Source organism: Heptranchias perlo, chromosome X, assembly GCF_035084215.1.
Source record: "Heptranchias perlo isolate sHepPer1 chromosome X, sHepPer1.hap1, whole genome shotgun sequence".
Classification (NCBI taxonomy): Eukaryota; Metazoa; Chordata; class Chondrichthyes; order Hexanchiformes; family Hexanchidae; genus Heptranchias; species Heptranchias perlo.
The window spans coordinates 12,077,755-12,101,964 of record NC_090370.1 but is presented as its reverse complement, the minus strand read 5'-3'; the positions used below and the strand labels follow the sequence as shown (position 1 = coordinate 12,101,964).

General features: G+C 46.1%; 1 protein-coding gene across 2 annotated transcripts in view; it reads right to left on the bottom strand.

Moving 5' to 3' along the window:
- Positions 1 to 24,210, bottom strand: part of slc26a10 (solute carrier family 26 member 10) — a 94,615-nt gene that overhangs the window by 6,842 nt on the left and 63,563 nt on the right. Inside the window, exon 15 of one of the 2 annotated variants that reach the window (XM_067976721.1) lies at positions 10,356 to 10,447. In XM_067976721.1, the coding sequence (XP_067832822.1) occupies positions 10,356 to 10,447 (92 nt within the window). The remainder of the gene's footprint in view (positions 1 to 10,355; positions 10,448 to 24,210) is intronic. The other variant, XM_067976723.1, reaches the window with a different exon arrangement.

Genomic DNA, 24,210 nt, shown 5'->3' with positions numbered 1-24,210 from the left:
ATCAGGGGAAGATCGGGGGGACATCGGAAGGGTGAAGAGGGGGACATCGGAACAGGAGACATCGGACATCGGAGCAGGTTTCAAAGGTAGATTCATTTCGTGTTTTAACTTCCTTGCATGGTTTTTTATTTAATTTATTTAGTTTCTTTTTCCCTGATCCGGCCCTTCAGTCCTGGTTTCACCAGGCGTGAATCAGAAGCAGTGGGCAAGCCGCCCAGGTAAGTTAAAAATTGTTCTAATGACTTACTCTGTCACAGGTAAAGTGCCTTAAGTACCTCAATGAGGTAAATTTGGCTCTTTAACTGTCATCCCGCTGGCTTTAATTGCCGGCGGGACTTCCATTTTCAGGTCGCCCGTGCGCACACAGATGGGTCCCTGGGAAACTCAGAAGTCGGCGGGTTGGAGCCGGCTTCCGAACCCGAATGGGATTTCTGCGATTTTCGGAGACCCCCCGCCCCCAATGCACCCGCAATTGCCTCCTAAAATCACACCCCATACAGTCCTGGAATTTGACAGCACAGAAGGAGGACGTTCAGCCCTTTGTGCCTGTGCTGGCTCTCTGAAAGAGCTATCCACTTAGTCTCTTTTCTTTTTCAAATATTTATCCGCTTCCTTTTTGAAAGCTGTTATGGATTCTGCTTCCACTGCTGTTTCTGGCAGAGTAACCCATGCCCTAACAATCATTTGTATAAAAACAAAATTCTCCTAACCTGACCGTGATGATCTTAAGTTTACGCATTGACCAGTGGAAATAACTTTTCCCTATTTCCCTCAAAAAAAACCCTCATAATTTTGAACACCATTTAACCTTCACTGTTCTGATTAAAAGAGTTCCAGTATCTCTAGTCTCTCCTCATAACTGAAGCCTCTCATCCCTGGTATCATCATAGTGAATTCCTTCCACGCCCTCTCCATGCCCTAAACGTGGAAAGTGTCAAAATTTGTTGGCTTTGTTGCCATAATCTCCACTATTCAACATGATATCCTAGTCCATTGATTCTATCCCACTTATTTAATCTCCCGAGGGAATGCTCCACACAATTTTGCCCTGACCCCCAAAGACCATCCCAAAGTTAAATTCTACAAGATCTATCCACAATTACAACTTCCATTATTCAACCCTGGCTGGTCACAATCTGCAAAAGATAGCCCCATGGTCCGAGGAGTAATTGATCATTTCTCTCTATACTCATCCTTATAATCTTCAATCCCATTCTAGACCAGATATTTATCGAGATATTTTCAATGAGTTAACTCTAAACCTCAAGGGGCAAAAGGACTCTAGCCTATCAATTAGACAATGGGAAAGCAACCTTCAGATTAAATCATGGAAAATCCAGTGGCTCAGGAAAAATCAAGAATTTAAACTTTGAAAAAGGAAAAATAATATTCTACTTAGCAGTAAAAGCTAAAAAAAGGAATGGGGAAGAAAATAGGACTCCTTTGCTAGGAGTCTGTTGTTGAATCCGTTTCTCTTTGGGGTGGGTGGTGCTGGTGGCGGGGTGGGTTGTAAGGAAATATAGGTTTAGAAGGTATTTAGGGGAACCAGGCTCGAAAGGGCGAAATAGTCAAGGCTTTAGCTGAACCTACTGTACCATAACATAGACTGCTTTTAAATTAAATTCCTGCAGCTGCAGGCACTAACAGCCGTGAGAATCTTGTTACTGCAGGGAGGGACATAACGGTATCACCACTCCTTCAGACATACCGGAATGCTGAAGCTAGCTAGAACTCCCATTACCTTCAAGGCCTATAGGGTGATTCATCAACTGCAGGGACTGAGGAACGTTGTGCTAAGGATGTTGTTATTGAGAATAAGGAGAGATGAGGGGGGTCACAAGGCACTGTCTCATCTGGACAAGTACGTCTTGTCTATATGAATGGGTAAATTAAGGGGACTATTTGGGAAAATACCTGATTGGATGTATTTTGCCGCAGTTCCGTTTTTTGGGGCTATAATTGGGGAGTCTGAGTCTTTGTTTGTGTAGAGGACAGGAAAGAAAGTACCAGACGGGTAAACGAGAATGAGAGTACGGGTATGAAGGAACGGGGAACGAGGTTGCAGCTTCTACCCAAAGGACAACAGGGTAATATAATTCCCAATTGTGCTTTGTAAACTACTGCTTAAATACTATAATGTATTGATTCTTGCTTGTGCTAAATAAAGTCATATGGCTATTAACCATTATGGTGTCAGTCTCGAATAATTGAACAGTCAAATTGACTATAAATTGGCGAGCCTGAGCTAGGATACGGACCCATTAGCCATTGGCATATTTGGTGTAAGCAAGATCTTAGGACTGACGTGGACCGATATCACCTAATCAGTTAAGGAAGGGAACCTTCGGGGAGTGTAGGACATTGCGAGTAGAACAGTGACGGTTCATTAAGAGTTTAGTGTTGACAGAATGGCTAGCTCAACTGATATTGAGAGAGCACAAGATAAAAATTATATGTAACAGATTTAGTATCGTTTTTGACTAGTCCTGAAGGGGACTTGTGTCAAAAGGCGACAAAATGGATTCAAAGTCAAATAACTGAGGGTAAGATTGTGCGAGAGGACGAGGAGTTAAAATAGAAACTTGTCAGACCTTAAAGAGGATTGGAAAGCGGTAATTTTGTTGTTTCAGCCACAGGAGTTAGGGAGGTTGAGAGAGGAAGTTGAAAAGTTGAAATTCAGAAAGGTAGGTTGAAAGCAGAACGAAAAGCAAGATGGAGGGACCGTCACCACACCAGGCTTGGGTGAGACACAGACTGTGAACTTGAGACTTCGAGTCGGTACAGAATGGGGTTAAGTCATAAGCATCAGAAATTGAAGTAAAAAAAGAGGAGTCTATGATGGAATCAAGAAGGAGAAAGGGAGAGGATCACAAGCTACAGAATGTGTTCTTTTGTTTTCAGTGGTTCAGTCTCTTTAAAAAGCCTGTCCTCATTGTGAATGCTTTCTTTTCGCTGTTGTGGGGTATGGTCCCTTTTTAATGCTTTTTATGTGTTTTCTTCTTTTGTGTAATGTAACAAAGATTTTGTTTAGCTGTGAAAGCAGTTATTTCCAGTATTTTCACAGTTTTTGGAAAGGCACGCCTGAAGAAGAACAAAATGAAAGACAATGTAATTTACTGGGTTTTAGTAAGCACGTGTCAGCGGCAGTATCAGAACAGTGGGAGGCATTCAAGGAGGAGATAGTGAAAGTTCAGAGCAAATATGTTCCCACAAAGTAAAAGGGTGGGACTCCCAAATCTCGAGCCCCCTGGATGTCAAAGAGCATACAGGGTAAGATAAGGCAAAAAAGGGAAGCTTATGTCAGATACCAAGAGCTCAATACTGTAGAAAGCCTAGAGGAGTATAGAAAGTACAGGGGTGAAATTAAAAAGGAAATTAGTAAAGCAAAGAGGGGACATGAAAAATTATTGGCAAGTAAAATCAAGGAAAACCCAAAGATGTTTTATAAATACATAAAAAGCAAGAGGATAACTAAGGAAAGAGTAGGGCCCATCAGAGACCAAAAAGGTAAACTATGTGCAAAGACGGAAGGTGTTTGTATGGTTCTTAATGAATACTTCGCATCTGTCTTCACAAAAGAGGGAGATGATGCAGACATTGTAGTTAAGGAGGAGGAGTGTGAAATATTGGATGGGATAAACATAGTGAGAGAAGAAGTATTAAGGGGTTTAGCATCCTTGAAAGTAGATAAATCGCCAGGCCCAGATGAAATGTATCCCAGGCTGCCAAGAGAAGCAAGGGAGGAAATAACGGAGGCTCTGACCATAATTTTCCAATCCTCACTGGATACAGGCGTGGTGCCGGAGGATTGGAGGACTGCTAACATTGTACCATTGTTTAGAAAGGGAGCGAGGGATAGACCGAGTAATTACAGGCCAGTCTGTCTAAGCTCAGTGGTGGGCAAATTATTGGAAACAATTCTGAGGGACAGTATTAATCGTCATTTAGAAAGGCATGGATTAATCAAGGACAGTCAGCATGGATTTGTTATGGGAAGGTCATGTCTGACTAACTTGATTGACTTTTTTGAGGAGGTAACAAGGAGGGTCGATGAGGGTAGTGCGTTTGATGTGGTCTACATGGATTTTAGCAAGGCGTTTGACAAGGTCCCACGTGGCAGACTGGTCAAAAAAGTACAAGCCCATGGGATCCAAGGGAAAGTGGCAAGTTGGATCCAGATTTGGCTCAGTGGCAGGAAGCAAAGGGTAACGGTCGACGGGTGTTTTTGTGACTGGAAGGCTGCTTCCAGTGGGGTTCTACAGGGCTCAGTACTAGGTCCCTTGCTTCTTGTGTTATATATCGATGATTTAGACTTAAATGTAGGGGGCATGTTTAAGAAGTTTGCAGATGATACAAAAGTTGGTTGTGTGGGTGATAGTGAGGAAGAAAGCTGTAGACTGCAGGAAGATATCAATGGACTGGTCAGATAGGCAGAAAAGTGGCAAATGGAATTCAATCCGGAGAAGTGTGAAGTAATGCATTTGGGAAGGCCAAACAAGGCAAGGGAATAAACAATAAGTGGGAGGATACTGAAAGGTATAGAGGAACAGAGGGACCTTGGAGTGCATGTCCACAGATCCCTGAAGATAGCAGTACAGGTAGATAAGGGGTTAAAAGGCATATGGAATACTTTCCTTTATTAGCCGAGGCATAGAATATAAGAACAGGGAGGTTATGGTGGAACTGTATAAAACACTAGTTAGGCCACAGCTAGAGTACTGTTCTGGTCACCATATTACAGGAAAGATGTGATTGCACTAGAGAGGGTGCAGAGGAGATTTATGAGGATGTTGCCAGGACTGGAGAATTTTAGCTATGGGGAAAGATTGGATAGGCTGGGGTTGTTCTCTTTGGAACAGAGGAGGCTGAGGAGTGATTTAATTGAGGTGTATAAAATTATGAGGGGCCTAGATAGGGTGGATAGGAAGGACCTATTTCCCTTAGCAGAGGGGTCAGTGACCAGGGGGCATAGATTTAAAGTAATTGGTAGAAGGATTAGAGGGGAGTTGAGGAGAAATTTTTTCACCCAGAGGGTGGTGGGGGTCTGGAACTCACTGCCTGAAAGGGTGGTAGAGGCAGAAACCCTCAACTCATTTAAAAAGTACCTGGATGTGTACCTGAAGTGCTGTAACCTACAGGGCTACAGACCAAGTGCTGGAAAGTGGGATTAGGCTGGATGGCTCTTTTTCGGCCGGCACAGACATGATGGGCCAAATGGCCTCCTTCTGTGCCGTAAATTTCTATGATTCTATGACACGTGCTGTATTGGTAATTTTATCTGTTGTGTCTTGTGTTTAATTTTGATATTGCTGAATTAAAATTGGAGTTATCGAGGTTAACTAACCTATTAAAATGTGGTAACCAGACTTTTATTGTGACCACAGTAAAATTCTGGTTCATATAAAAAAAATGAGAGTCTCAAATTCCAGACATGAGATTATCACATATGAAAATTAATCTGTTTGAAGTTGCGTTGAGTATTGGAGAGTGTGAATTGATGTGTAAAGAGTTAATTTTGTTTGTAACTGTAAATCAAAGAACGATATCTCGTTATCTAGTCCAGGGCAGCAATTTTGATAATTTGGGGATAATCATCTTGGTTGTACTAAAATGTGATCACTGACAGCTCCCCTTTTATCTTGTGATTGGCTACGGTCGGAAAAAGTGACGCAAAGACAGAAAAGATTAAATGAAGGATATCTCGTATCTCCTTGATAGAAAAAGCAGAAAACCTCGAACAGCTGGGAGAGTTGGTTCAGATCAAACCCACACAAAGCAGGTGGAAAAGGGAAATTGGAAAACTATAGTTGTGTTATGGCAAGGACAGCAAATTATAAAACTTAAATTAGAGACCGAGAGCGACCTCAACAAAAACTGATGGAACAAAAATTAGAGGTGGAAAATCAATTAGCTCAGACAACTGCTTACAACACGACTTTGGCTGCGTGAGTAGATTACCTTCAAACTGAAGGTGCAAATAGAGCCAGAAAATTAGCAGCATGTAATGCCGAACTACAACGACAGGAAGGTCAGGATAAAATGTGATCACAAATTTGCCTGTATCACTGGATTAGATAAAGTCGTACTTATGACCGCCCACACCCCCACCGAGTTGTTACTATCAGGTGATTTAACTGGAGGCCGATCAGCACAGCAAGCTGAATTAGCCGCAGTGGCCTATGTCCTCCAGATGGATGTAAGGGAACGAGCCCTGACCACTTTCCCCGGCAGCCATTTTACTTGTTTGTCACTGACTGATTATTTGCCTGTCTGGGAGAAAGGAGGATTCACCTCAAGCCATTACCCACCGCTGACCTCTTACAAAAAACTTTGGAACTATCCCGAAATCGAACACATTTGGTAGCTATTGTAAAAGTAAAGGCACATTCTAAGAACACGCCTTGGGCGGCAGGAAATGGAAAAGCGGATTTATTGGCTACGGCTTTCCAGCAGAGTGGCGAATGGGGGGCCTTACCCATTATCGAGCGACCTCGAATGGCTCCTGTCCGAATGGCTTGTGAACAGTTAAATTTGACAGATTTGCAAAAATAAGGATCCCTGGGTCCAGCAGCTGCGGGCTGCCGTACAGGGCACAGGCTCGTGGCCTCGGGGATGTCCTAAAAATGGAGAGGACATCACCCTAGATGCCGATAAATTGGTACGTTATCAGAACCAAATGATCTTTGACATAAAAATGACTTCACAAAGTTACGGAGCATCCTTTGCTGGAGAAATGTTGGTACAGAAAACGATCCAGGGGTATGAAGAATTTAAGACCTGATCTGCAGACATCGGCAGATATCAAATGTGACATTTTGGACCAAGACGTAAAACTTGGATTTTGAAAATTCAAAATTACGTAGAGAAGGAAAAGCAATCATCAGCCTTGATCTAAATTATTCTATACTTAACTAAGAATAAACCAAGTTGTTACTCCTCTTTTGAAAACGTTTTGCCAAGAGTAATTAGAAGCACTTCTGTCTCTACTGTAAAACCACAAAGCCTGGACATTATTTGTTTCTGAAGTTGGAATTAATAAGATAAATTGATATGAGTTGCTGTTCAAGCACTCGAAGGGAAAATTTACCTGTAGTTTAAGGGGATAATCAAATTATATTTTAAAATAAAAGGAGTCCAGTCTAAATGGTTTCTGTCCAATGCTGTGCATCAAGGAAGAAAGTATTTGAGGGGGAAACAAAATAATATATTGACAAGTCCTGTAATCCAACAATACTGCTGTATGGAATTGGGATAATGAAAAGCAGTTCAAGAAGAATTTAAGTAAAATAAACAAAAAAGAAATGTATTAAGATATTGGACCAGACTGTAAATATTGTATTGGACAGTAAAGTTCCTCCAGGGCTCACGAATGGTAATACAATGGGGATGTGTAAAATTGGATGAGAGGAAGTGAATGAGAATTAAAGTAAAGAAACAGAGAAATTACACCACCGAATGGGAATTTCTCTAAATCAAAAGCAAAATACTGCGGATGCTGGAAATCTGAAATAAAAACAGAAAATGCTGGAAATACTCAGCAGGTCAGGCAGCATCTGTGGAGGAAGAAACAGAGTTAATGTTTCAGTCCGATGACCCTTCGTCAGAACTGGAAGAAGTTTAAGACTCTTAAATTCATAAACTTAAACTTCTTCCAGTTCTGACAAAAAGTCATCGACCTGAAACGTTAACTCTGTTTCTCTCTTCACAGATGCTGCCTGACCTGCTGAGTATTTCTAGCATTTTCTGTTTTTATTTGGGAATTTCTCTAAAGTCATTGACCTGGGCATGATTTACCAAAAGATATCAATCTGGTATAAATGTACAATCTAGTGAAAGTCAGGAGTGTGTAGTTGAGAATAGTAAATTGATAGCTTTCTCTTGGAGATATTTGTGTCCTTGCCTATACTGAACAATGAGAAAACTGCCTGGCCACTACCCAAGACATCGGGACCCTGCAGGGGGAGATAAGCAAAGACCTCCAGACACCTCCCGATCTTTTGATAAGATAACCTGAAAGCCCAAGAATGGCTACAGTGGACATGAAAGATACAAATGGATGTTGTCATCAATTGGAAATGGAGACCAGGATGAAGAACATGATTACAAAGGCCTACGGCCTGGTGAGCTTTTGGAACCACTCTTTAAACAGAGCAGTTGCTTTTACAGGATTAAATCTTACTGGACATGTGACGTGTGCCATAGAAAACACATTCGGAAATACCATGAGGAAAAAGAAACTGGCCAGCAGAACGTGTGATATGTTTTGTGAGGCGACCAGTATGCAGAAATGCGTGATGAAGATGCTCTGAAGAACGGGTCTCAGATATGCTCAGTTACTGGACAACAGCACGACATGAAGTGGTTAATGTGGCCCAGGAGAGTGAGAAAACCTTTTAAACAAGGCACTGACACATGCTCCATAGAAAAACCGACTAATTAATGAAACAATCAGAGGGATTGAAATTAAAGTAAAGAGGGACATAGTAATTTGGATTTCCAAAATTCAGGGTTAGGTTCCTTTCAGTTAACAGGGAAATCGGGCTCGGGAGAAACAATAGTAAAAGGAGAGCTGGAGAATCTTTTAAGTCCATGATTTCTTGATATTATGATGTGTTCCTTGAAACGTATGTTTAAGAGACTTGGTCGATGCATTAATAACCTAGAGATAGTGGCCCTGTTGCAGCAAGGTAAGAAATAAGATTGAGTGAGGAGTCGCAGGTAGCTCCTCCTCCTCAAGGCGGGGAATATAAGCAAATATAGGATTAGAAGGTATTTAGGGGAACCAGGTTCGAAAGGGTTAAATAGTCAAGGCTTTAGCTGAACCTACTGTACCATAACATAGACTGCTTTTAAATTAACTTCCTGCAGCTGCAGGCACTAACAGCCATGAGAATCTTGTTACTGCAGGGAGGGACATAACGGTATCACCACTCCTTCAGACATACCGGAATGCTGAAGCTAGCTAGAACTCCCATTACCTTCAAGGCCTATAGGGTGATTCATCAACTGCAGGGACTGAGGAATGTTGTGCTAAGGATGTTGTTATTGAGAATAAGGAGAGATGAGGGGGGTCACAAGGCACTGTCTCATCTGGACAAGTACGTGTTGTCTATATGAATGGGTAAATTAAGCGGAATATTTGGGAAAATACCTGATTGGATGTATTTTGCCGCAGTTCCGTTTTTTGGGGCTATAATTGGGGAGTCTGAGTCTTTGTTTGTGTAGAGGACAGGAAAGAAAGTACCAGACGGGTAAACGAGAATGAGGGTACGGGTCTGAAGGAACGGGGAACGAGGTTGCAGCTTCTACCCAAAGGACAACAGGGTAATATAATTCCCAATTGTGCTTTGTAAACTATCGCATAAATACTATAATGTATTGATTCTTGCTTGTGCTAAATAAAGTAATATGGCTATTAACCATTATGGTGTCAGTCTCGAATAATTGAACAGAGAGTCAAGTTGACTACAGCGGGCGGTGGGGGGGGGGGGGTGTTGAAATTCTTCTAACCTCCAGTCTTACATGGGTCTTGTTAATTTTGTGTTCATGTCCCCTATTTCTACATTCAAAATGCAAGTTCAATAGCCTGCTTACATTTACATTAACAACTCCTCTGTCATTTTAAAAACCTGGATTATGTCCACCCTCAATCTTTTTTTTGTGTTCAAGGAAAACAAGATTCGTTCTGCGATTTTGTCAGGGTATGGTGGTGTAGTGGTTATGACACTGGACAAAGATACCAAATCCCACTGTCGCAAGTTATCAAATTGAATTAGATAAATTTGGTGATGTCTGGGCTACAATGACCACGAAAGCTGCCAGGTTGTTTCAAAAATCCAACTGGTTCATGAATGTCCTTCATGTGGCTCCAGTCCCACTTCGTGGTTGATGCTTAATGACTTCTGAAGTGGTCTAGCAAGCTAAGAAGTTCAATAATAGGGCTGCAGCGGTTCAAGAAGAAAGCCCGCCATCATCACCTCAGGGCAACTAGATATGGGCAATATATCCGGCCTTGCCAGCTTTGCCCACATCGGAGGAGCAAATAACACAAAAATAATTGGTCCAAGAGTTTTTCTCTGAACCCTTCCCAACATATTACTGTCCTTTTGAAGGTCGGAGATCCAACACATACCAATAATCTAACAACTTGTTTTGACTTTGTAATCAAATGCCTTTGACAAACTTCCTGGTACTGGGTAAACAGTTTGACGCTAATTGAGTGAGAGGCCATCTTTCTTTGAGAAGGGTGATTTCTGACATTTAGATAGAAATGTTCCGAGAAATTTGACCTCTGAACTTTGGTTTGTGTACTAAGCGGCACTGCACCTTTCTGCCTGGACTTTGCAGTCATTTACCTGAACGAACAATTTTGCTCCAGCTGTGTCAATGAATATGACGCTACTACAGTCGATTACTATTGACTGAATCTTTTCATCCTGGTTACCTGCTGGGCAAAGAGTAACACATACATTAGTGCTTCCAAAACGTAGGTGAGGAATTACAATGTACTCGATGCCCTCATCTGTGTCCTGCAGATTTGAAAATTCTTTGGCAAACATGAAAGATTGGCAAACAAATCCCCAGACTTAAAGAGGATCATTTTGACCTAATCCACTGGGTGGGAAATTGACGGGTTCAAATTGGACCGTTTTTGCAGCCTGCCAATTTTATTTTCTATTGATTCGGGCCGATGATTTCCCATGTGACAGGAGGAACGTCCTCCAGCTGCTATTTCTAATAAAATTGTACATGTTCCCACACGATCCATTGTAGTCTTTTAGGGGCCTTTTAAAATTGAAATGCCCCCTCTGCCCCTCCCCCCCACCGCTGCCATGGCAATGCTGGACACCAGCAAAGTCAGGTGAGGCCAGGATTTGGTTCAGCTGTGATGCCCCCCACAGCCCATCAGCCTGATAACAGTGATAGGAAGGACACGTGAGAACAGGAAAGTTACTTTATTGGGAGACTTCAATCAACCAACTATACAGTGGGGAAACCCAAGTGATTTAGAGTCAGGGTCGGTAGATGTAAAGCAAGATGCTGCCACTGGACCCAGAACATCAAGAGACACACGAGGCACTGCCCATCTTGATCTGGTATTTGTAGGTGGCCCAGAAAATGTACATGAAATGGAAGCTGTAGCTCCCCTGGGGGTCAGTGACCCATGGAGTGATAATGTTTGGCACGATCTGGGAGTCCGAAATAACTAAGGCCAGCAGCTAGGCAGATAATTTTAAAAGGGCAACATTTAATGAAATGAGAGAACAACTAAAGCAAATAGATTGGTGGAGGTTGTTCAACAACACGTCTGTAGAAGACAAGTGGACCGCCTTTAAAGGTATAGTGCTGAGCATACAGGATAAATACATTCTCAAAACCAACAAGCTCAGATTAAACAAGTGTGATCCTTGCAAACAAATTAAAAGTGAGACAAAGAGGAAAAATGGCCTGTACGAATTCTGCAGGGAGAAAAGAGAAGGGACTCAGTGGGATGAATGTAAAAATTATAGAAACATATTAAAAAGGTGATCAGAGTGGCAAAGAGAGACCTGGAAAAAATGATAGTGGGTGAAGCGAAACATAACAGAAAAATATTCTTTCAGTACCACAAAGAACAAGAGGGCAGTCAGAGGAGAGGTGAAAACCATAAAAGATGCAAATGGCCTTGAAACTGAGGATGAACACAATATAGTAAATATTCTGAATAAATACTTTTTCCAAGTATTCACATGAGCAACATGCCCTCTCCACATAAAGATATCCCAAGTACAATCAATGACTTTATTATAACGGAGCTGGAGGTCCTTGACAGGATAACAGGACTCAAAACAAATAAATCCCGAGGGATAGATGATATTTATCCCAGAGTGCTGAAAGGGACCAGGGAAGAGATTTGTGAAGCAATGATGATCATTATGAGAGACTGGGAGGTATCAGTGGATTGGAAACAGGCTAATATGGTGGCCCAGACATTGGATGCAGTGCAGAGATGAGCCATAAGGCTAATCCCTAGTGTCAAAGGTCTGAGTTATGAGGAAAGATTGGAGAGGCTTGGACTTTTCAGCCTGGAAAGGGGGCGACTGAGAGGTGATCTTATAGAGGGATATAAGATTGTTAAGGGTATAGAAAAAGTTAACCGGGAATATTATTTTCCATTGAACTGTAGGAGTAGAACCAGGGGACACATGTTCCAACTAGAGAAAGGCATTGGGAAATTTGTCTTCACACAAAGAGTGATCAACATGTGGAATAAACTTCCAGATAGAGCAGTGGTGTAGAGATTGATCGAATAAAACAACTGAAGGGAAATGTTGAACGACAGTATACTGGTGCATCATGGGATATTTGGCCACAGTGTGCTCAACCATGATGAGCATGAGACATTCTTTATAAGTTCAACAGTAACCTTGTCTTTGAGCTATCCTGTGGAAACTTAACGTAAGGAGGAAAGCAAAGGATCAAAGGATGTGACTGTTAAGGTCAATAAATGTGGCAAAGGTGTGAGACCAGAATACAAAGTGTGGTCGACCTGCAGATCATCAAAGAGCAGGAGAGACTGAGAAGGAAAATGTGTTGAACCCAAGAACAAACTTAAACAACGTTAAGTGTAGAAACAAAAGACTGAGATTAGAAGACCCCCGACGCACCATTGACTGAGGCTGTGTCACCAACGACAAGAGAACGCCTACCCAGAGACAGGATGGGACTGCCAGATTCAAACAATGGAAGGAAACCAAGAAACAAGCAGTGATGAAGTAGGTGGATATAAGGAGACCGTTGGGCCCACCTAAGTTGTTAACAGACCATGGAGACAAAGAAACTGTCCATGAGGAAGAAGAGCACAGATGTGCATGGGGGAGCTCCTCCCCACCCCAGAGATCGAAGGAGCTAATCACTTCTTGATTCTGGTGCAGTACAGTCCTAACAAAGATTATACATATTTGGTTACTGAATTTTATAGTGAGTTTAGATACTAAGTCTTCTTAAATGCTGTAGTAGAAATTGGGATTGTGTAGTGAGTGTTCATTTTGTTTTAATAAAGTGAACCAAAAGGGAACCACTCTTCGGCTCCGATATTAGAGTGGAGGCAGGATAGCAGTGAATGGGCGCGCGGGTAACCCGACCAATAAAAAAAGTCTGTTTCCCACGCGATCACGATTCAATTGGTGCCACTTAACGTGGTTCCGGGCATCACAGGCTGTCAGCTGGAGGAGCTCTATTTAAAGGGGCAGTCCTCCAATAGCTGTTCCTGGAGCAAACACCCACACACCACAATGGAGCAGCACAGGGCCAAGGCTGCTCCAAGATTCAATGATGCTTCACTCCAGGTGCTACTGGATGGGGTGAGGGGGAGGAGGGATCCGTTTTACCCGGCGGACGGGAGGAAGTGGCCTGCCTCTGCCACCAAGAAGGCCGGGCTCGAGGTAGCAGAGGAGGTCACCAGCAGCAGCAACATCCCCCGCACATGGGTCCAGTGCAGGAAGCGCTTCAATGACCGAACTAGGTCAGTCAAAGTGAGTACACTTACTCATTCTCCTACACTCCGTCTTTTACATCACCGCCCACCCTCCAACTCCTTCTGCACTGCCAGCACAACTCTATCACATCACTCCTCACACCCACTCAAACCTCATCCTCAACTGACCTGCACTTCCTCAGCACTTACTCACCTCCCCATTAGTCACCCCACCACTATCACTCAACCCAATCCTCATACAATGTCATGGCTCTGTCTCATACTCACCCTCTGATGCATCTCTTTCACGGTCAGCCTCACCCAAACCAATGCATTCAGCCGTTAGCCGTGTCACCATCCCTCACTCACGCCTCTCTACTTTCTCCCCTTATAGGAGAAGAGAGCGCAAAATGCACGGGAGTGGGCGAAGACCGGAAGGGGGGGGCCACAACAAATTGTCATCCTCACAGACGCGGAGCAGGAGGCTCTGGAGCTGAGCCGCACCCTCGAGTGCCTGTCCATCAGGGACGCCGAGACTGGCACCCGACAAACGTCTGGTGACAGAACTTTAACATTCAGCACACACAATATGAATTGATGTTAACATGCCTTGCCATCTTCAGCACCTCAGTATGCTCATCATAACATGACACATCTGTGATCATGCTTAATACTGCCTTCTGTTCTCTTACAGGGCCTTCAGCGACCGCTGTGACGGCAGAGGGCGATTCCTCAGAGGAGCTTCAGGCCTCTGAGGGTGCACCGTCACATCTGAGCGAGCCATCCACCAGTGCAGATACTCACACCTTGGTGGGTCCTAGTAGTGAGTTAGTTGGGTTGACACCTGGTGAGTCACCACACACAAGTGAGCACGAGCAGACACTGGTGGCAGGGGCAGCTGTGGAGAGTCCATGTCGGTGGGAGCACTCCTCCCCAGGCTCTGCTCAGCTGGATACAGATGCTGAACCCTGGGAGCCATCCTTTAAAAGGAGAATGATCGAGGGACAGCAGCACATTTGCGAGGTGCTGGAACAGGTGCCACGCGCACTCTCCACAATCGCGCAGAGGATGGAGGAGTCCAACTCCTGCATGAGTGGAACGGTGGTACAGGTACAGGAGGGAATCTCTGAGATACTGTCACAGGGACGTGAGCAACTCTCTGAGATACTGTCACAGAGACGTGCGCAACTGTCTGAGATAGTGTCGCGGGTAAGTGCGGGAATGTCTGTAATGGAGAGAAGGCTAGCCTTCGTTGAGCTTCAAGCAGGGCTCACAAATGAGTCCATTCAGACCCTGACAAAGGCCATTCGGACTCAGGGTGAGCAACATTCTGCCACCTTAAACAGGCAGACAGAAACTTTACAATTGGGCTTCCAAGGCATCACACATGTCCTCCAAACTGTCATCCAGCAGGGTGGTAGGAGTGATGTGGGCCTGGGCCAGGAGAGGGATGATGGAGAAAGGGGACATGAAAGTGGGGACGCCACTCAAAGCGCTCCCACATCTCACCCGTTGCCCCCCTCTCAACCAGTACCCACAATGCTGCCTCCTCTCCAGGTGGCCGAGTCTGCCCCTGCACAGGTGCAGGTGGAGCAGTCTTTGGAGGGGTCCTCATGGACTCCAAAACCCAGAGGGCGTAGACCCAAAGCATTTAAGCAGTCAGGGTATGAACATGAGCAACCTGCCACTACCTCTGCTGCAGCCACAGGGGAAGCACCACGTAGAAGTAGTCAGAAGAGAAAGGCGAAGGTTTTGTGAGCACAAAGGGGATGCACAAGGGTGTCTGACAGACTGTGATGTTTTTCATTTATATTTAGTTTTTGTTAAAGTGACATTAAATTTTATGATTGTCAACACTGCTGCCATGTCTTGCCCATTCTTGACTGGCTTTTGTGATAGGGCCCTTTCATGAGGTTCACCATGAACACCCACACTTGATGCCACCCATTGGGTCACTCTACACTGGGTGTATGTGTAGTTGCAGGTCTGTTTTGTGCAGGGAGGGGTGGGCGGCCTGGTGTGGGCGCTGCTCTTTCCAGGTGGTGTGAGGACTGGACTGTTCACACTTTCTGATGTTAGGAGAACTGTTCACATATCAGTGACTCACTGGCCTCACGAGCAGCCAGGTGAGCCGCTGCTCTGCCCATGGGTTCCTCCTCCTCCTCCATGTGGGTGGCAGATGTGGATGGGGCCTCTTCAAGCGGCACCCCTTTCTGTTGTTGCCCTCTGTGCTCTTGTGCAGGTCCCTGTGGCACACTGAGGACACCATCCAACGTGTTGTGTGGCACTATCACCGTGCTAAATGGGATAGATTCAGAACAGATCTAGCAGCTCAAAACTGGGCATCCATGAGGTGCTGTGGGCCATCAGCGGCAGTAGAATTGTATTCCAGCACAATCTGTAACCTCATGAGGAGGTTACAGATTGTGCTGGATATTCCTATCCGGTCAGAGGCTGGGTATTCTGCGGTGGGTGACTCACCTCCTGACTCTCCAAAGCCTTTCCACCATCTACAAGGCACAAGTCAGGAGTGTGATGGTCTCCACTTGCCTGGATATTCCTATCCACTCCTATCCGGCATATTCCTCACTCTACCATTACCAACAAGCCAGGGGATCAACCCTAGTTCAATGAGGAGTGTAGAGGAGCATGCCAGGAGCAGCACCAGGCATACCTAAAAATGAGGTGCCAACCTGGTGAAGCTACAACACAGGACTACATACATGCTGAACAGAGGAAGCAACATGCTATATACAGAGCTATGCGATTCCACAACCAACGGACCAGATCAAAGCTCTGCAGTCCTGCCACATCCAGTCGTGAATGGTGGTGGACAATTAAACAACTAACGGGAGGAGGAGGCTCTGCAAACATCCCCATCCTCAATCATGGCGGAGTCCAGCACGTGAGTGCAAAAGACAAGGCTGAAGCGTTTGCAACCATCTTCAGCCAGAAGTGCCGAGTGGATGATCCATCTCAGCCTCCTCCCGATATCCCCACCATCACAGAAGCCAGTCTTCAGCCAATTCCATTCACTCCACGTGATATCAAGAAACGGCTGAGTGCACTGGATACAGCAAAGGCGATGGGCCCCGACAACATCCCGGCTGTAGTGCTGAAGACTTGTGCTCCAGAACTAACTGAGCCTCTAGCCAAGCTGTTCCAGTACAGCTACAACACTGGCATCTACCCGACAATGTGGAAAATTGCCCAGGTATGTCCTGTCCACAAAAAGCAGGACAAATCCAATCCGGCCAATTACCGTCCCATCAGTCTACTCTCAATCATCAGCAAAGTGATGGAAGGTGTCGTCGACAGTGCTATCAAGCGGCACTTACTCACCAATAACCTGCTCACCGATGCTCAGTTTCGGTTCCGCCAGGACCACTCGGCTCCAGACCTCATTACAGCCTTGGTCCAAACATGGACAAAAGAGCTGAATTCCAGAGGTGAGGTGAGAGTGACTGCCCTTGACATCAAGACAGCATTTGACCGAGTGTGGCACCAAGGAGCCCGAGTAAAATTGAAGTCAATGGGAATCCGGGGGAAAACTCTCCAGTGGCTGGAGTCATACCTACCACAAAGGAAGATGGTAGTGGTTGTTGGAGGCCAATCATCTCAGCCCCAGGGCATTGCTGCAGGAGTTCCTCAGGGCAGTGTCCTAGGCCCAACCATCTTCAGCTGCTTCATTAATGACCTTCCCTCCATCATAAGGTCAGAAATGGGGATGTTCGCTGATGATTGCACAGTGTTCCGTTCCATTCGCAACCCCTCAGATAATGAAGCAGTCCGTGCCCGCATGCAGCAAGACCTGGACAACATCCAGACTTGGGCTGATAAGTGGCAAGTAACATTCGTGCCAGACAAGTGCCAGGCAATGACTATCTCCAACAAGAGAGAGTCTAACCACCTCCCCTTGACATTCAACGGCATTAACATCGCCGCATCCCCCACCATCAACATCCTGGGGGTCACCATTGACCAGAAACTTAACTGGACCAGCCATATAAATACTGTGGCTACAAGAGCAGGTCAGAGGCTGGGTATTCTGCAGTGAGTGACTCACCTCCTGACTCCCCAAAGCCTTTCCACCATCTACAAGGCACAAGTCAGGAGTATGATGGTCTCCACTTTCCTGGATGAGTGCAGCTCCAACAACACTCAAGACACTCGACATCATCCAAGACAAAGCAGCCGCTTGATTGGCACCCCATCCACCACCCTAAACATTCACTCCCTTCACCACTGGCGCACAGTGGCTGCAGTGTGTACCATCCACAGGATGCACTGCAGCAACTCGCCAAGGCTTCTTCGACAGCACATTCCAAACCCGCGACCTCTACCATCTAGAAGGACAAGAGCAGCAGGCACAAGGGAACAACACCACCTGCACGTTCCCCGCCAAGTCACACACCATCCCGACTTGGAAATATATCGCCGTTCCTTCATCGTTGCTGGGTCAAAATCCTGGAACTCCCTTCCTAACAGCACTGTGGGAGAACCGTCACCACACGGACTGCAACGGTTCAGGAAGGCGGCTCACCACCACCTTCTCAAGGGCAATTAGGGATGGGCAATAAATACCGGCCTCGCCAGCAACGCCCACATCCCATGAACGAATAAAAACATTTTTAAAAAGCACTGTCTTGTGGAGCTGCAAGTGGCGGAGGTGGGCACCGTGCCTGGCGAGGCTGGTGATGTTGCTCGTCCTCAGATGTCGTGGTGAATGCAGCCATGGCGCCCCCCGTCATCCTGATGGTGTGAGTTTGTTTAAGCCGAACCTCACAGGGTTAATGAGAAAATCCTACAGTGGAAGCAAAATCCCTGGAATCATTCAATTGGATGCAGCAATGGGGTGATAGTAGGATTTGCATGGATGGATGAATCAAGATGTCCCGAATGGCATAATTATGTTGTGACCTTGCGACAGTCACAGTCTAGACATACATGCAGAATGGCTATTTTCTCATGGTAGCAGTGGACAGTTCAAATTCCATAGAACGATTATTATGGAACCAAAATCAACACTTTCAGTGCACTAGGGAAGAAAACAAAATTTGTGCAAAGACTTGGATAGATAGTGTCCCGATGACCCCCACTGTGTTCCACAATCACAGTGTCACAGGGGAGAAGACACTTCCAATTCCCACCACAAAACTGTTCGGTTCCACATGAATATTCCACGTTGTGTTTCCGTTCCTGTTTTATTACTTTTCTTTTATGTTTACCAGCACCATTTCTCTCTCGGGCTCTGTCTTTCTCTCTCTCTCCATCATTCTCTCTCTAGCTCTGTCTTTCTCTCTCTCTCCATCATTCTCTCTCTAGCTCTGTCTTTCTCTCTCTCTCTCCATCATTCTCTCTCTAGCTCTGTCTTTCTCTCTCTCTCTCCATCATTCTCTCTCTCGCTCTGTCTTTCTGTCTCTCTCTCCATCATTCTCTCTCTCGCTCTGTCTTTCTCTCTCTCTCTCCATCATTCTCTCTCTAGCTCTGTCTTTCTCTCTCTCTCTCCATCATTCTCTCTCTAGCTCTGTCTTTCTCTCTCTCTCTCTCCATCATTCTCTCTCTAGCTCTGTCTTTCTCTCTCTCTCTCCATCATTCTCTCTCTCGCTCTGTCTTTCTCTCTCTCGCTCCATCATTCTCTCTCTAGTTCTGTCTTTCTCTCTCTCTCCATCATTCTCTTTCTCGCTCTGTCTTTCTCTCTCTCTCTCTCTCCATCATTCTCTCCCTAGCTCTGTCTTTCTCTCTCTCTCTCCATCATTCTCTCTCTAGCTCTGTCTTTCTCTCTCTCTCTCCATCATTCTCTCTCTCGCTCTGTCTTTCTGTCTCTCTCTCCATCATTCTCTCTCTCGCTCTGTCTTTCTCTCTCTCTCTCCATCATTCTCTCTCTAGCTCTGTCTTTCTCTCTCTCTCTCCATCATTCTCTCTCTAGCTCTGTCTTTCTCTCTCTCTCTCTCCATCATTCTCTCTCTAGCTCTGTCTTTCTCTCTCTCTCTCCATCATTCTCTCTCTCGCTCTGTCTTTCTCTCTCTCGCTCCATCATTCTCTCTCTAGTTCTGTCTTTCTCTCTCTCTCCATCATTCTCTTTCTCGCTCTGTCTTTCTCTCTCTCTCTCTCTCCATCATTCTCTCCCTAGCTCTGTCTTTCTCTCTCTCTCTCCATCATTCTCTCTCTAGCTCTGTCTTTCTCTCTCTCTCTCCATCATTCTCTCTCTGGTTCTGTCTTTCTCTCTCTCTCTCCATCATTCTCTCTCTAGCTCTGTCTTTCTCTCTCTGTCTCCATCATTCTCTCTCTAGCTCTGTCTTTCTGTCTCTCTCTCCATCATTCTCTCTCTGGTTCTGTCTTTCTCTCTCTCTCTCCATCATTCTCTCTCTAGCTCTGTCTTTCTCTCTCTGTCTCCATCATTCTCTCTCGAGCTCTGTCTTTCTGTCTCTGTCTCCATCATTCTCTCTCTAGCTCTGGCTTTCTGTCTCTGTCTCCATCATTCTCTCTCTAGCTCTGTCTTTCTCTCTCTCTCTCCATCATTCTCTCTCTAGCTCTGGCTTTCTGTCTCTCTCTCCATCATTCTCTCTCTCGCTCTGTCTTTCTCTCTCTCTCTCCATCATTCTCTCTCTAGCTCTGTCTTTCTCTCTCCGTCTCCATCATTCTCTCTCTCGCTCTGTCTTTCTCTCTCTCTCTCCATCATTCTCTCTCTCGCTCTGTCTTTCTCTCTCCATCTCCATCTTTCTCTCTCTAGCTCTGTTTTTCTGTCTCTGTCTGCATCATTCTCTCTCTGGCTCTGTCTTTCTGTCTCTGTCTCCATCATTCTCTCTCTGGCTCTGTCTTTCTGTCTCTCTCTCCATCATTCTCTCTCTAGCTCTGTCTTTCTGTCTCTGTCTCCATCATTCTCTCTCTAGCTCTGGCTTTCTGTCTCTCTCTCCATCATTCTCTCTCTCGCTCTGTCTTTCTCTCTCTCTCTCCATCATTCTCTCTCTCGCTCTGTCTTTCTCTCTCTCTCTCCATCATTCTCTCTCTCGCTCTGTCTTTCTCTCTCCGTCTCCATCTTTCTCTCTCTAGCTCTGTTTTTCTGTCTCTGTCTGCATCATTCTCTCTCTGTCTCTCTCTCTCTGTCTAATTCTCTCTCTGTCTGACCCTCTGGCTCTCTTTCTCTCTCTCGGGGTAATTTTAACCCGAAAGAACTGGTGGGTTGGGAGCAGGTGGGAGGTTAAAATAACAACTTTTTAAAGTGCGACTGCGACCTGGCTAAAACACGTCCACTTCCAGGTTTAACCCAGGTGCGTTTGGAGGCGCGCGCATCCAAAACCTGGAAGTCCCATCCCCACTTAATGGCGGCGGATGGATTGTTAAAGGGGTAATGTACCTCATTGAAATAGTTGAGGTACTTAATTTTGTGTGGATTCTAAGGCTGAGACGAATTTAACCTCATCTGCATGGGTTTCCCATGGCTTCTCAATCTTGCCGGTGAAACGGAGGTGATATTAATGCAGAAGTTGATTTGGGCTTTTAAACCTGTGATTGACACATCATAATAAAAGCTCAGACATTGCAACTGGTCTCTCAGTTCTCTCAGGCAAACGTTTGGTTGATAGTTTTTTGTTGAGACAGCTTTCAGAAGGCTTTGGAGCCTCTCAAACTGACAAGACCAGGATGGGGTGGGGGGCAGGCACAATGGATGTATTCCAGAGGACATCTGAGGAGGAGGAAAATGACCATCCACGGCAGGCATGTCGTGCTGTGTTGGGATTCAGTGCACAAGACAGAGGTGTGCAACAAAGATCTGGAGAACAGCAGAGAGGGGGCCAACGGAAGGGCCTAGGTCGCAGGAGGCACTACCCTCGTGAGAGGGTCTACAGACAGAGACTGAGCTCCCCTGGACCTCTCTGAGGAGCAGTGTCTACGCAGGCTCAGATTGAGTCACCAGGTGGTCGCAGACATCTGCAGGCTCCTTCATGCAGAGCTGCTCCCGGCTGGGCCTGGTGGCCACGCATTGCCCGTCACAGTTAATGTCAACACTGCCCTCAATTTCTTCACCTCTGGGTCCTTCCAGTGCGCCACCAGTGACATCTCCAGCGTGTGTCGGTCGCCTGCACATTAGTGCATAAGACAGGTGATTGATGGCTTGTTTGCCAGGGCATCCGATTACGTAAACTTCCCCTGCGATGACAATAGCCAGAATGAGCGGGCAGTGGGTTTCCACTCTCTGGCTGGCTTCCCACGGGTAAAGGGTGCAATCGATTGCACACAAGTGGCAATCCGAGGACCACCACATGAGCCAGCAGTTCTTCAAACACCCTTGTGCATACCCTTGGTGAACTACAATTGCTTTAACTTTATATTTCTACCACTTCTATGTGGTGCACCCCCTGTGGCTCCAGCAGGGGTAGTGGCAGGTTGCTCAGATCCCTGCCCTGTCTGCTGAGATGCTCTCGGCCTACGACCTCTGGGTTTTGGAGTCTGTGAGGGCCCCGCCAAAGATTGCTCCACCTACACCTGCGCAGAGGCAGACTGGGCCATCGGGAGATGAGGCAGCATGTCGGGTACTGGCTGAGGGGGGGCAACGGGTGAGACGTGGGGGCGCTTTGAGTGGAGTCCCCACTTCCATGTCCCCTTTCGCCATCATCCCTCTCCTGGGCCAGCGGCACATCACTCCCACCACTCTGCTGGGGAACAGCTTGGTGCAGATCAGTGATCCGTTGTAAGGCCCCGGATAAAGTATCTGTCCGCTTATTTAAGGCGGCAGACTTGTTGGCATCCAGAGTCCGCACAGCCATTGTCATGGTTGATTTGAGAGCTGTGCTTGAAGCTCAATGGAGGCTGCCATTTTCTCCATCGCAGACATTCCCACACTTACCTGCGTCACCAATCCACTAGCGATGGAGTTGGACTCCTCCATCCTCTGCGCTATTGTGGAGAGTGTGCATGGTACGTTTTCCAGTACCTCGCAAAGGTGCAGCTGTACCTCCTTCTCTACAATGGCCCCAGGGTTCAGCATCTGTGTCCAGCTGAGCAGAGCTTGTCGAGGAGTGTGTCCCCCGACGTGGACTCTCCACAGCTGCCCCTGCCACCAGTGTCTGCTCGTGCTCACTTGTGAGTGGTGAATCACCAACTGAAAACCCAACTAAACTGTCCAACAAGACCCACTGAAGTACCAGTATCTGCACTGGTGCATGGCTGTATGACCTGTGACACTGCACCCTCAGAAGGGAGGAGATCCTCTGAGGAATCGATGTCTTCCATCTCACCCCATTCTTCTTGAACGTGTGAAGGCCCTGGGTTACAACAGAAAGCGAAATGAATCCTTCATCGGCAAAGTGACAATCTTTCCAATCACCATACTCAGGTCTGTCAGAGTTCAGTCATTGATAAAATCAATTCATCATGTGTGTGAAAGGTGTTTAAGTTCTGTCACCGGCCATCTGCGGGTTCCCAGTCTCTCCATCTCCGATGGATAGGGATACAGATGTCTCACTTATCTCCATGGCCTCCTCCTCTGCATCTGTCAGCTGGACTATCTGTGGTGAGCCACCTCCACTCCTCTCCCTCTCCCTTGCGTTTTGTGCTCTCTTCTCCTCCAAGGGGAGAAAGAACAGACCTGTGAGTGACTGAAGGTGATGTATTCACCCGATGGATGCATTGCTTTGGGTGAGGCTGACAATGAAACAGATGCATCAGAGGGTGACAGTCAGACTGATCCATCACATTGCATCAGGATTGTGGTGAGTGGCAGTGGTGGGTGCACAAATGGGGGGTTGAGGAAGTGCGTGGAAAGTGAAGGATGGTTGATGCTGAGACTTAAGTGGGCGTGAGGAGTGATGTGATGGGGTAGGCATGGCAACACAGAGTGAGAGGGGGGGGGGGTTACGTTTCACAGGATGTGGGTGAATCAGCAAATGTACTCACTTTTCCTGACCTGGTTAGGTCAATAAACCGCTTCCTGCACTGAACCCAAGGCCTGGGCACCGTGCTCCTGCTCACCTCTCCTGCCACCTCCAGCCAGACCTGGTTGGTGACAGAACTGGGTTTATTCCTCCCATCACTGGGATAAATGAGCTCCCTCCTGGCTCTCACTGCACCCAGCACTACATCAAGTGAAGCATCGATTAACCTGGGAGCTGCCCTTGCTCTCTTGGACTTCACTTCTTCCTTTCTCCTCCAAAATCCATTTTTGCATTGGCTCTTTAAATAGTGGACTTCAGATCCTGTCATGCTGGTGTGCAGTACACTCGCGAGGCAGCTTGGAGACATGAAACCCAGAAGCAAAATTAACTGCCTTCAATTGAGTTGCGATCGCAGATTCCGATGTGTTCACTTCACTTGCGGGTTTCCCACGCGGTTATCTATCCACCCACTGAGTTCCCGTCTCTGTCTCTTTCTCTCTGTCTCTCTCTCTCTCTGTCTCTCTCTGACTCTCTCTCTTCGTCTTTCTCTCGCTGTCTCTCTCTCTCTCGCTGTCTCTCTCTATCTCTTTATCTCTCTCTCTCTCTCGCTGTCACTCTCTCTCTTTCTCGCTGTCTCTCTCCCTCTCGCTATCTCTCTCTCTCTCGCTGTGTCTCTCTCGCTATCTCTCTCTCTTTCTCTCTCTGTCGCTCTCTCTCTCTCGCTGTCTCTCTCTCTCTCTCGCTGTCTCTCTCACTCTCTCGCTATCTCTCTCTCTCGCTGTCTCTCTCTCTCGCTGTCTCTCTCTCTTTCTCTCTCGCTATCTCTCTCTCTCAAGCTCTCTCTGGCCCTCTCAAATGTCAGTGAGCTATGGTTAAAAA